Below are 13,255 nucleotides of genomic sequence, written 5' to 3'. Positions count from 1 at the left end.
AGTCTCCTTCAGATTTCATTCACGGATCTGGGGTGAAGTTATAACCACTCAAAGCAACATAACCTTAATAAAGGTAAGCAATTCCCCGTGATGCACCCACTCGTGTACAAAACCATAACTGCTACCATAAGATAACTCACACTGCCCAGGCAGAGAATTCACAGAGGTTTACCAAAGCACTGAGCTATTTAACATTTAGTTAACTGACACTGTGCCTATGGAGCTCTCCTGTGCAGACTTACTCTGAAAGAACTAGGGAATTATATTCATGCACTATTAGTTAAATTGATCATGAAGCTATTCTCAGCATCTACTATTAAGTTTTCATAATGCATCTCTTTCAAAACAACAATTTCTTAATGCAGCTCATACCTGCCAGTTTCTACAAATAAAATCTATTCTTGCTCAGCTCAGGGTAAAACTGATGTCAGCTCAACAGAAAATAATGCAATAATCCACGTGGCAAGGTCAGTAAGCAGAAAGGGAAACACATGATATACAAGTGGAACTATGAACTTCAACACTCTGCAAGCCCTGTTAGTTGTCAGTGACCTTCCATTGAGCAGCACTTCTAGGAAAGTTTTCTCTATTTAGAAGCTCAAACTTTGAGAGCCCAGTTTGCAAGGAAAACTCCCCAACTAAGCAATTTTCCCACTTATGTAGGAAAAAAGACAACTCAAATAAGTTTCAACACAATGCGTATTTCTCACAACCCCAAACCTACAAAAAAAAAAAAAAACCAACACACAAACAAGCACAGAAGTGTAGGGTTTTCCTAGGAAAAAAAAAAAAAGCATTGCTTGTACTTTTAAGAAAAAACCCTAACTGCTTCCCCTTACCATTGCTGGAAAGCCTTTGTTGCAGCTCCATTTCCCTCTCCCACCTTGCTGACTTTGAACCTAAGAGCATGATACACATCAAGCTGGGACAACTGCAGCACCTAATTTCTCCCTCTGGATCGTTTCAGGGATATTCATGACTACCTTCACAGAACACTTACTCCTCTTCAAAGTACTAGCAACTGTACTTCTGTCGCCAACCTGCATTATCGACTTGGCTAAATCATCATCTTCCCTGTTTGATTACGACTTTGAATAAAAATGTAGAAGTTCTCTTGCCTAGAATGGTATAAGTGCACACATGCAGATCTCTTCTCACACGTCAGTGTCACCACATCCCTCAGAATTATGTTCTTGCTGTTATCCTTTCCAATATGCAACGAATGCAATAATTCACGTATGGTTCTAGCAGGGGACAAGCAACAGTCGTCTGACCTCTGGAAAGGTACCAGGATAGGTGGGGTAGCAGGCTGAGCTAGGCCATCAGACCACCCATGCCAGAGAAATATGATTGCTGGCTTTCCGAGTTACTGCTCCCCAGGCTTTTCTTCTTTTGTAGACCTGTGCATAGAAAGAAGTTTTTCTGCTCTTTTTCAAACAGACTAGCTTCTAGCTTCTTCCACTCCTTTCAGTTTTGTATAGGTTGCTGTTTGTTTTTCCCCTAAACTCCACTTCAGACTTCTCCGCATTGTCTAGAGTCATTCCCTTGTCCTGCCCAGCATTTGCTACTTGGTGCAATTCACCTTTCCCTCCTCTTCCATTAAGAGTGCAACTGACACCAGACCTCAGTTCAACACAGACTATTTATGTATTTTGAAGTCTTAAGCAAATTATAAGCTTCTCAAATCCAATAATGATAAAAATCCTTGATCTTGTAGGCCTATTATCCTTTTGTAGTTGACACTCAGTAAAAAGCACAAGTAAGGTGATCAAGGCAAAGATTAGCACAGACTCCAAGGCATGTATGCGGCTGTAATTTACTCTCTCCCTTCCTCTGTTAATGCCAATTTCCAACTGAAGCCTGGCCTGCAAGCCTGAAAACCACATTCCCCCTACAACATAATAGCTTTCAAACCAATTCATCTCCTTGCTTAATCAAGCGCTAAGCCAGCACTCCCTCAACTATTTAGTCCCACTCGTTTTGCAGGAGAACACAAGTTTATGCCTCACTCCCAGTGCAATTAGCATATTGTGATGCTGCAAACAGAAACAAGGCACTTGCTGTTTCTCACAGACTTCGTAGCTCTTGTGACTCCTGAAGGAGAAAAAGCTCCCTAAATCATGAGAAACTCTTCTCTGTGCTTATTACCTGCCCACTTTTTCCACTGGACAGCAAGCCTGGCATCCCTGGCTCCCAGTACTTTAATCCAAGAGCCAAATCAAGTCAAATTGTTTTTCCAAGTGAAATCAAAATCCATTGCAGCATACAAAGGTGAAGCAAACAGAAACAGACACTGTTGATAGAAAGGAACTATAGAGGGCAACTATAATCTTGGCTCTTCAGCACTCGCTTGTTAGTGAAGAACCCCCAGACTTTTGACTTGGTATTTTGTTTAACACCAAGCAATGAGTTGTCTGCACCCCTGTTTTCCAAGATGTGGGTTTTACGTAGCTTGTCTTCAGTGGTTTAAAGGGCATTTTGAAGGCAGGTCATGGCAATCACAACACTTGATGCCAGACTGATTGAGCCCCAAAATTGCAACAGCACGGGGTCCATAGGTCACCTAATCCATCAGTGCTCTAAGGACATGACAGGGCTAGGCAGTACAGGATAGGAGTTGGGAAAGAAGCATGTTTAAAAGCTGTGGCAGGAAACACGTTCTTAAACACTGGGGAAAGTTATATCACATTAGAGACTAACACTGGCAAAAGAGTTAAGCAGGAGAACCAACTAGGCTGGTAATTTATCCTGTGAGGATAAGATTGGTCTTCTCTCTGTGTAACCCCTCCTACATGAAGATTATCCCCTAGGAAATCCAGTGAGACGCTCAACAAAGAGACAGAGGGTCAGAAGGGAAGGGGTAAGCAAGTGTTACATTTAAAAAATGCTTACACTTGTGGCAACAGAACAGGCCTTAACATTTCTGCAGGATCAAACTATGCTGAATATTTTAAATTTCCCACTTCAAGCCTAGGAAGTGATTTAGCTAGAACTGAAGTTGAGCTATTCAACATGTGCCAGAAAAGCTGTGGTGTCCTACAGAGGTGTTGCTGATAGCACGTTGTGCAGGTTACTAAGAAGATACTACTTCATTTTAAGCACTGAGGAAGCTTCATCCCAAAGGAAATGAAGTAGGTAGCTGTGTTCCAGAACCTACGTGGACAATTTATGCGACACCTCTGATGAGGATGTGGAGACACTGTGAGTGGAGCCTGAATGTGTACCAGCAAAACCACCTGCTTTGCCTCTTCTGTACCTTCATCTTTTCATCACACCTTCACCTCCTTGCTTCAGTCCTCTGTCTTCCCTCCTAAATTCCATGTTTTTAATCAGGCAAGAAAAGAGACTTTTTTTTTTTTTTTTTTTATAAGCGACACACAAACTTATACCCCTGGATAAGAGGTGTTATCACCATAAAACACTGAAGTAAGTGTTCACGGGGTTTTGTCCCCAAAACCTAAGCAAAAGGACGCACAGATTTTTCCTAAAATTGTTTCCTACCACGATTCTTAATTTCTATGGGTTCTCCTGAAAAAATGACTTACAGATGGTACATATCTCTAATGTGCTCCTCTCCCCAAAACAGTAAGCATCTGGCATGCCTACTGTTTAATTACACAACAGGCTCATGCAGGAGGAACATTTTCAAGCCTGGAAGCTTATGCTCAAGCTCTGATTATACCCAGTAGCACGAGCTGTTCACGGTCAAGAAAAAGTTTTCAAACAAATGGAAAAATACTATTAACACGCTAGCCTCACAGCAAATAGACAGTACATTTTTACATATGTGGCAACAACCACGTTGTAATGTGAAGATGCTCACACACTGAAAATTTTACCAGAAAATAAATTGTATGACTTTTTGTTGTTGTTAGCTTTAGTTGGATATCACTGATTATAAGCACAGAGACTCAAAGCAGTGCTAATTTGTTCTGGAAACCAATATAATCTGGCTGCATCTCTGGAATTTTAGTTACATATCCAACAAAGCAGGCCTCAAATTATTCCAGTCTACCATCTTCAGAAGAACATATTAAAATAGCTCAGCTGAAACATTCCTAGTCTACGGAAACATTTCCAGGAGGGCTGACACCCCAAATTCTTTAATCACTGAATAGTGCACTCCCTCTGCTGGCACAGCACAGATGTCACACCTTAGCACTTTTCTGATTACACCTGGTTTAACTGTGTTAACATTAAAGTCTGCTAAATGGCTTCTGTAAGGGAAACTTCCAAAGGTGCCCACCAGTAACCGACTTCTCTGATGAAAGTCTTGCCGGAGTGCCACAAGACCCCAAGGCCTACAAACCCTCTGGGACAACTAAAATCGGTGCTCGTCACATTAGTTGTGTTTATAAAGTAGAAAAGTTGCTGAAGACCTACTGTTGTAGCATTTCTAACTTCGCAAGAAGTAGTTAGTTCAAACATGTCAAATAAACGCACACTGAAGTAAAAGTTAGCAGCAGAAAGCTGCAATCCCGATTCAGTCATGCAAGGGATGCATTTTTCACTGCTGTTGTTTCAGCAAGGTGTGAAAATCCTACAGAGGCATTATTTTCTGAGGTCCTGTGCTTCCTCACACAGAAACAAGATGCCTACAGTTTAGATTCCCCTACTAGAGCACCATACTAGATGAATTCAGTACTTGACCTAATCAGAACAGCTGCAAGAAAGCCAAATCCTTTAAGCCACCTTTGAAGCACCTAACATTTCAGCTTCGAGGCAAAAGGTTAACCCTCAGCTGCTGGAGATGTAAGCTTTTTGTTATGCAGAAGAGAAAGTTAAGGTTTAGCAGTGAATAATTACAAGGGAGTTTCTTCAGCACTGTTTCCCAACACACTAAGTGACTTCCTATGTCATGCTAAGCAGCTGCTATTAGCCCTGCCCATTGCTTAGCTTTGAAATACAAGGACGAAAAACTGATGTTTGAATGGACCTCCTTTTAACAAACATGAAGTGTTTTAGCTTGAACTGCTGTTGATTTCTTCCCAATAAAAACCATCAGCTTAAATATCAAAAAGGGAAAGTTATAATTCAAACGTTAATACGGACTTGTGTAAATTCGTGTTTCCTTCTTCCTCTTGTATTTTACAGTAAACATCCGTGTACCTTCTCACACCAGAGTACAAAAACCTGACACATGCAGTGATCACAGTGCCTACCCCACAAAACATGGATACAGAGGGAGAAAAATTAAGGATTTACAGGAAGAATCATACCAACAAGCGTGAAGAAGCATTAAGTTGCTGTTTTGTTTACACACCTTGCTCTTCTAAATAGCTAAGAGTTACCTTTGTAACAAGTTATATTTCGCACAACAATCAGAATATTCTGCTACAAGAATCATAAATTCTAGGTTACTCTAAGATGAAAAATGAACTTGTGGCCCAACAGGTGAAAGTAACTGCTTCAGACAACTGAATTAGAGTTGTATGCTGGTTTTGAATTAAGACTTCCGGAACAAGTGTTGGTAACAGGTAGCTTACCTTACAAACAGACATGATGTTAATGTTGATCATTTTGTCAATTGTCTGCAAGAAAGCAAAAGATTTGTGTTTTGTTGTAAGCTTGTTGAATAACATTTACACACCCCCTGGGTTGCAAGTGCTTGGATAAATTAAACCTTACTCTTCTACATCACATCCACCTTTACTTTGTGCCTTCTTGCTCTAGTATCAGGAGCAGTGAGACTTTCAGAGCTGTCTCTGAATTGCTTTTCACCAAGTTTTATCCCTGAACAGGGACTCCTGATAATAAAAACCCAACATAGATGTATCTCATTGACACTGAATTTCCTAACACCATTTGCAATATTTATGAACTTTAATAAATTATGATATTTCAGACATGTTCATATATTCATGTTTATATTGTGCTCCTCACCACTTCATAACATTGCTTCAGTGCTTAATTTTCTAAGCAGAAAGCCCCAAACCACTACATATACAGTTAGCTACAGAGGGTTTGGAAACAAAGTCATATACCAGTGAAAGTGTTGAAAATCTGCAATTACAAAGTACTCAATGCAAGCACGGTTGTCTCTACGTTACCAAACATCTAAAGGGGTCACATTTAAGTTTCAGAATGGTGTTCTGGAATATACAGCGACCATTCGTGAGGTTGCTTAACTCCCTTTGATCACTTAAAAATCACCCCACAAGCTAAAGAGGCTCAAGAACAACAGACAGATGAGACCACGGACAAGAGCGGTGTTCAGTTATTAACCAGAGCACCTGAAATAGAAATACACTCTGCCACTGTTCTTTGTTAACATATAAAAAACACTGCTCAAAAAACTGGGACTGCCCTCATCTCAACTGTACTGTGTTGCCTGTGTAAGGCTCTTAGGACCCTTTTGGCTTAATTCTAATCAGAAAACCTTTTTTTTTTTTTTGTGCGTGTGTGTGTACCTTCACCAAATCCTGGTACTTCTGCCTTAACTATTAAGCATTGAGTGCTAACGATGAGAACACTGCAAAGCAAAAGAAAAACCACTCACCTTATCCAGGTCTGGAACATCAATGAAATATTCAGGATACGAATATGAAATTCCCACGTTGTTTACTGAAACGAAAGCAAGAAGTTTTATTCTAATTGCTTCAAATCTGATTTCTGATGCTCTAAGTGTGACTTTCAAATAATTCTCTTAAAATGTTGCAGTGGAACCACTGCACCCCTCCAGTCAATTTTCCTTAACTGCAAATCCACTTGTGGGTTTGTGAGTGGGGTGCGAGAGCAAGTACACAAGGTGTTTTTAGCACAAATGTTAGTGCAATGGTTTCTGTGGTGTCCCATCTAGCCCACCACAGTGGAGGAGAGGGAGAGGAGAGAGGACAGTAGGTGGCAGCAAGAGCCCAGGCGCTGCAGCTCTCCCTGAGAGGCTGGGGGAAGGAGGAGGCACAGCTCCGAGTGAGGAGAAATCACATTAATGACAGTCTCCGTACATTAAGCAGCCTGTGTTTTTGACAGAGCCTCTGCCTTTAGAAATGGTTCCTGGTTTGCTCTCCCTGGGCGTTCGCAGACCTGATACAGGGAGATCCATCGCAGGAAGCTGCTCTCCTGTCCCCCCTCCACGCTCCTCAGATCTGCAAAATCCCTCCCCATTGGCAGCATTAAAATTAACGGAGCGAATGTATTAATTACTTAAACCTGATTTTTTTTTTCTCCCTTCAACGCAACACTTCAGCCTGGCAAGGTTTTATTCTGAGCCCTGAAACCAGCATTCATTCTCCAGTCTCAACCCAAGTAGTGGAAAACTTCTGGTATCATTAGAAAACAATGCAGCTCTGCAGCCTCAGTTTATTCAAACTTAATAAAGCAGATTGGTATGGAGACAAAAAACAAGCAAATGGGATCTCCGTTTCCTAAGTATCTGTTGTTCATCTTACGCAAGTGAATCTTGTGACATTTGGTTGCTGTGGTAACATTTTACATTTATATAGCGTCTTACACCCCAGAGGATCCTAAAGTGCTATATATGCTCAGCAGCACTGCTCACCTCTAGGGTAGAGTCTACAGGGGGGTAAGAAACACATTTAAAAGGTACTGATGCTTTTTTTTTGTGTGTGTGTGTGTGTGTGTGTGTGTGTGTGTGTGTGTGTGGTCGGTTCAGGTTGTGTTTTTGAATAGCCCCTACACCTGTGCCAAAAGCTGTAATTTTTACACCCAACGTGAAAGCTATTTAAGCATCAGCAGACGTTCAGGACACGCAGGCAACATGCAGTAGAGATTCTGGCACAAGTTCTCATGCTTCATTCACAGATTCTCTCAAACAACGGCACTTTTACCCCAGACCTCTCAGTATATCTATGGAAACCCTTAGCTGATTTGTCATAATGTTTTTTAAAATTTTAACTTTTGGATAATCTTTAAAAAGAAAGGAATTGAGGAGAACAGGGTTTGACAAATTCCTTACAGATGTTTGTTACATTTAGACACATAAGTTTTAAAAAAAGGAGCAAGGTCCAATCTTGTTATTTCCAGAGTAAGAGAGATTTTTCCCCTGGTTTTCATCCTATATTAAACTATTTTTCAGTCCATCTCTCTGGAAAGGATTTTTGCCATGAACTGCAGCAGAGTTTTGGGACTATCTTTGGTTGTTCGTTCTAAATCCAGCATATCGCCTATGACTTGTGTTACAGGGATGGTTGCACAAAATTCACACCCCTTACTAGAAACTGCGACCCAGTTACGTACCCTTCCAGTTTTAGCCATCATTTTCTACCGGATGATATTTTGCTGTAGTTTTGGACAGATTTTTTTTTTTAAATGGTTTTCAGTTTGTAAAGGCAGATTTTACCCCAAAAGAAGTGGATAACAACAGGATAAGATGCTGTCCAGCTCTAACTCGTTTCGAGAATCACAGGGATTTAAGAAGAGCAAAAGAAAGATTTCCCACCTCTGCTTGTTTAACATATTGCTGTAGCTAGCACATGTTCGAAGTCACTGACAGACGCTGTTTTGAACACACAGCAAAAACATTATGCAAACTCTTTTAGCCTTCGTACGTGGGTGAGAAGAAGCTTCCAAATAAGAAGTTTACAAGGATTTCAATCTGTAAGTTCTTTAGTTAGACTTGGTGCAACTATACAATCAGAAGCTCAATCTTTGGCAGTATATGTGGAGATTCCTGTGTCTAAGTGCAAGGTTAAAAAATAATTACCATAGATCATCAGCAACCGTGCTATAGTGCCAAGGGTTCTCATCGATATTCTTCTAGATGAGACGCAAAAGAAGAAAATATGCTGTAACCTGAGAACTCATCCCTTGTGGTTCTTCTCATTTAAACCCATGTTTTTCCTCACAAAGACAAGCAAAACACAGATTTGTAAAAGCTATGTTCTTGATTGCAACAAATGCTACAGAATTTAAAATATAAGGCACTAAAGCATGAAATTGCCACAAAAAAAAAGGTCTTTCTAGAGTGGCCACAGCTTGTGCTGAAAAATTACACTGATAAGTGGTTTGTGTTAATACAGCTATATCTGGGGAAATAAAAAATCCTACGTATCATGTAATCTGATGATCTCAAGCATGAGACCTACTAAAATTGCAAGTGAACATCCTGCTCAGCCAGAAAAAAAAGGCATCTGTAAACCTGCATTGGCAAGGGCTGCAAGAAAATGGTGAAAGAACTCAGCTAGAGAAGACACGACTCTCGAGCATTTAGTTGCTATTTTTACCATGTTTTTAGTCAAGGTGCTTGTGCAAATAACCAAGCTCTGTTTGAAGAATGCCATTTTCCTGTAGTAAGCTGACAAAAAAAATTGAAACAAATTCACTGCTTTCATGCCCGAAGTCTATAAAAAGTCAGATTTTCATGATTCTGTGCATCACCATAACTTTAGCACAGTCTAACAAATAAAAAAGCCTTTTCAGTTTGGATACATACCTCACATAGTAAAAGATTTGCTGCATTTTGAGATATGTACATGATAAACTATTCTGTTGCAATTGCTATGTACCAGACAGCTTGCAACAGATCAGAATAAACATTAATTTTAATCCTCAAAGTTTCTTTGGAAATTATATCCTTCAGAAAGAAAAAATGAGGTATCCACAGCTCTGTCCTAACTATTCTACACGCAACATGTTGGGGAGATGGTGGCAGCTGCCCTTACTCCAATTTTAGGTGGATTTGAATTTTTATAGTAATTAAATACTGGATGTCATGAGTTGCACGTACTCAAATCTGTCAGAAGTATTAGGGAACATTCTGTGCTTCATCATTTAATTACAGCATTTTTAAATTGAGTTTTTATGTATACTATTTTCTTGGGCATTATTTGCAGGCATCATAAAGCAAGATCCATCTATTAGAAACAGAGCTCATATACAATATTACCACATGTGACAAATTTATTTTGAAATATGCTTTTAAAAGAATAGTTCTAGCTCCAATTACTGCACTTCGGCTTAGTAAAACGAGTTTTGTAGTAACAAAATAACTTAAACAGATGACATACTGGCAGGCATCTGAGCCACAGGACTTCGTAAAAATGTCATGCCTTATGTTTAGCATGACAGGTTCCCATCCCCATACTGAGAAACTGTAGAAATCTAGGCTATGCACAGGTATGTGTGCTTCCACAGAAAGAACCAGAAAAAAAAACAACAATAAAACTGCCTCTGCCCCACAGCTCAGGTAAGATTCAGGTTAACCACTGTTATGGCTAATTTCCTCTTAACTCACGACAGACACCTTCCTGAAATGGCTTCGGTTCTACATTCTGCGATGTAACAGGGGGAACCACCTTGTGTTTTCAAGGACTCCTGTAACACCTACACTTCTGCACCGTCACAGGCCACGCTCAGGCGTATTGTGCTGCTGCTAGCAGGACACCGGCTTCCCAACACGACCAGAACGCACTTAAAACTTTTGAGACAGGAGACAGTTACTTGATGCTATACTCTAATGATTAAATTTCAACAGCTCTTTAATTAAAAGTTACCAGCTCTCCCACAGGGCCCTACTGCTAAACTGAATCTAAGTATCTAGAGCTTGCTCGGATTCTGAGACGGCATTGGGTCAAGTAACTGTGCATGCAGTCACAAGCTAAAGGAGCCTTTAACAATTGCAGAATAACACAGCAAAAACACTCAATAAGCCTCAGTTCCTAGAACCTGAGCACACATGCAAGCACCAGCTCGTGTAGTGCATCATCGGGGAGCTAAAAAAGCATCTTGAGCATACGGTGACGTAGTTTTAGTCAGGCAAATGATTAGTTTTTGTGAATTGTTTTCAAAAGAATTTTAAATGTGAAAAAGTCAGTAAGCGTGTCAAAACAAAACACAGCGTGAAAGATTTAGAAAGATACAAACCTAAAACACCGATCTCCAGGCCTTCCAGTCCCGCTTTGATTCTATCATAAATATCTTCTCTCTCTCCGAAGTCTGCCACGATAACTTTTGTTTCCACACCATACTGCTCCGCTAGGAAAAAAAAAAAAAAAAGGTAAAAACTTTGAAGTAGTTGAATTACTATTCAAACACTAATACTATATCAGTTTCTGTGGTTTTACAAACATTTTTTTAAGCAGTTAATATTACACTAACATTTTCACGTCTTCAACAGAAATCCTTGAATTTTAACGCAACCTGCATAAGAAGTTTGCACCATTAAGCTGCTTCTGTTGAGAACATGCATTGTCAAATGATTCAGCACGTTTTGTTTGTAAGGGACCGTGAAAATGGCAAGAAAACAAATTATACAGGTTTGCACAGAAGCCAAAAAATGCCGAAATCAGAAAATACACGTACACAGCAGTGCCCAAGTACAACTTGACAAGGACACTTTCTTCCAGCTTATGGCAAATGGTGAATGAGTGGCTCCAGATCGAGCAAAACTATTCTTTATTGCCCTCCATTTGCATTCTCACTTCCGATGCCTTAAAACGTTTCAAATATTTAGTGTTTTGAACACAGTGAGAGCAGGGAACTTGTGGGTGAACGAGAGCAGAGCTGTGAGTTCAGTCACTCTAAAACCATTCCTATATGCTTTTATCTTCTCCTTTAACACAACAGGGGAAATACGTACAACCGACTGCATTTTGAAATAGAAAAGGGAAGCAAGTATTAAAATTTCCTCACGTAAAGAGCAATTCTGCCTCCATCAAGCTAGATTAATTACATGTAATTAACATCAGCACGATGTCCTCTCGGACTTCAAAAGAACAACCCAGCAGCTTAACACTGAAGCATTTCTGAGTTTTGCTGCACCTAACTTCCCACCCCAGCGCTCCCCAAGGCGGCTGTATACACCTCAGGGAGGATTTTGCAGCATTTTGCCCCCACGGCCATTCATAAAAGTGGTGTCAATTTGAAGGAAAAGAATCATTCACAAAAAGATTAGAAGCAGCCAGCTTCCCGTGATGCTCTTTCCCATTCAGGGGAAGTCGCAGCTCCCAGGATTCTGCCGTCCATTCATGCAGAATCATGAATCCACCGAACTCGCTGGGCTCTGGCTGCCTCCCTTCCCCCGCCAACATCCCTCCTGGCAGATGAAATTATTTCTCCTCCTTTCCCTCTCCCCACCCCTCAACCCCTTCATCTCTCGTGAACAGCTGCATTGTTTAAAAATCCCCCGAGAGATGTTGCTATGTGGAATGACGACGTAAATAGCATTAAGCCCCTACTGCAGCAGCAGTCTTGTGATCGCGTCAGAAGAAAATCAAGTTCAACATTTGGGGAGGGGGGGGCTGTTCTATTTTTGGGCACAGCTGTTCTAATATTTAACATACACATTCAAATTCTTACAGGACACCGAATTAAAGGCAACGTTGTAGGCACATCAAATATGTGCAAGGGGACTGGGCGGGCAAAACCGAAGGAGAACACTTCCACACACATGCCATTTTAAACTGTTTTACTGTATCTGCAGCTGTCCTCACAGCCGTTCAGATGCTTCATGAAATGCAAGTTGTTTAAAGGACCCGAACACCATCCTCACAGATTTGCTCAGTTGTTCCTGGCCCTTCTAAGCTAAACACTCTTCATTAGGATTGTTACCGATTTGTCCTCTACGCTTTTCGAAATCACTACAGAGATGCTGAGAGGAAGAGTTAAGAAAAAAATCCTAAGACCTAATGCTATAAATAGAAAAAAAGAAAAAACCCTCACACCACTGCACGTATACGATCATTTCTCCAAGCCTTGAGAAAATTAGCCACTGCGTCCAAGGTAGCTGCACAATACCCCTACAAAAATATGCAGCACCCTTTGTGGGCTGATTGCAGGTAACAGATCCTATAAAGCATCCAAAAAGCAAAAGATTGCCTACTGGTATGGCCAAAGGACACAATTTTTGTGCAGCTGCTCGCTACAGACAGTCCAGATTTTCCTGCCCCAGCAGCAGGCTCCATGCACTGACCCAGCTCTACCTCTCCATCTCACATAGCAGCCTGGCACTGTCACTTTCAAGTCCCCACACTCAGCCCCAGAACCTGCAATAGGTGGTAAAACCCTCTTGATTGGAGAAAAGAGTAGCAGACATCTGGCAAAATGGTTCTGTCTCAAGTAACGATGCAGACAGCATGAAGTCACTGCTGTGCAAGCTTGTGCTAGTGGTCAGAGCACAAGGTGCAGGGCAGAACAAGTGTGCTTTGCTCTGTAGGAGCACCAGAAAAGGGGGTTTTCTTATCTTAATTGTTAAGATGCCTTCAAAGAGATGGGCTAGAAAAGACAGTGGCACATATCCTTGTTTTATCTGCCAGAAAGACTGAGATGAAGTGCAACAGAGGAAGAGGCAAGAAGGCTA

The 13,255-nt window shown here is 40.9% G+C and overlaps 1 protein-coding gene across 1 annotated transcript in view; it reads right to left on the bottom strand.

Annotated features, from left to right (window-relative positions):
- Positions 1-13,255, bottom strand: part of HSD17B12 (hydroxysteroid 17-beta dehydrogenase 12) — a 73,811-nt gene that overhangs the window by 20,376 nt on the left and 40,180 nt on the right. Inside the window, exons 4-6 of the mRNA XM_068684705.1 lie at positions 10,822-10,932; positions 6,500-6,564; positions 5,487-5,531 (exon numbers count right to left, since the gene is read on the bottom strand). Of these exons, the coding sequence (XP_068540806.1) occupies positions 5,487-5,531; positions 6,500-6,564; positions 10,822-10,932 (221 nt within the window). The remainder of the gene's footprint in view (positions 1-5,486; positions 5,532-6,499; positions 6,565-10,821; positions 10,933-13,255) is intronic.

Source organism: Anas acuta, chromosome 5 (genome assembly GCF_963932015.1).
Source record: "Anas acuta chromosome 5, bAnaAcu1.1, whole genome shotgun sequence".
In the NCBI taxonomy this organism is placed as follows: Eukaryota; Metazoa; Chordata; class Aves; order Anseriformes; family Anatidae; genus Anas; species Anas acuta.
This window is presented reverse-complemented; position numbering and strand designations above follow the sequence as displayed.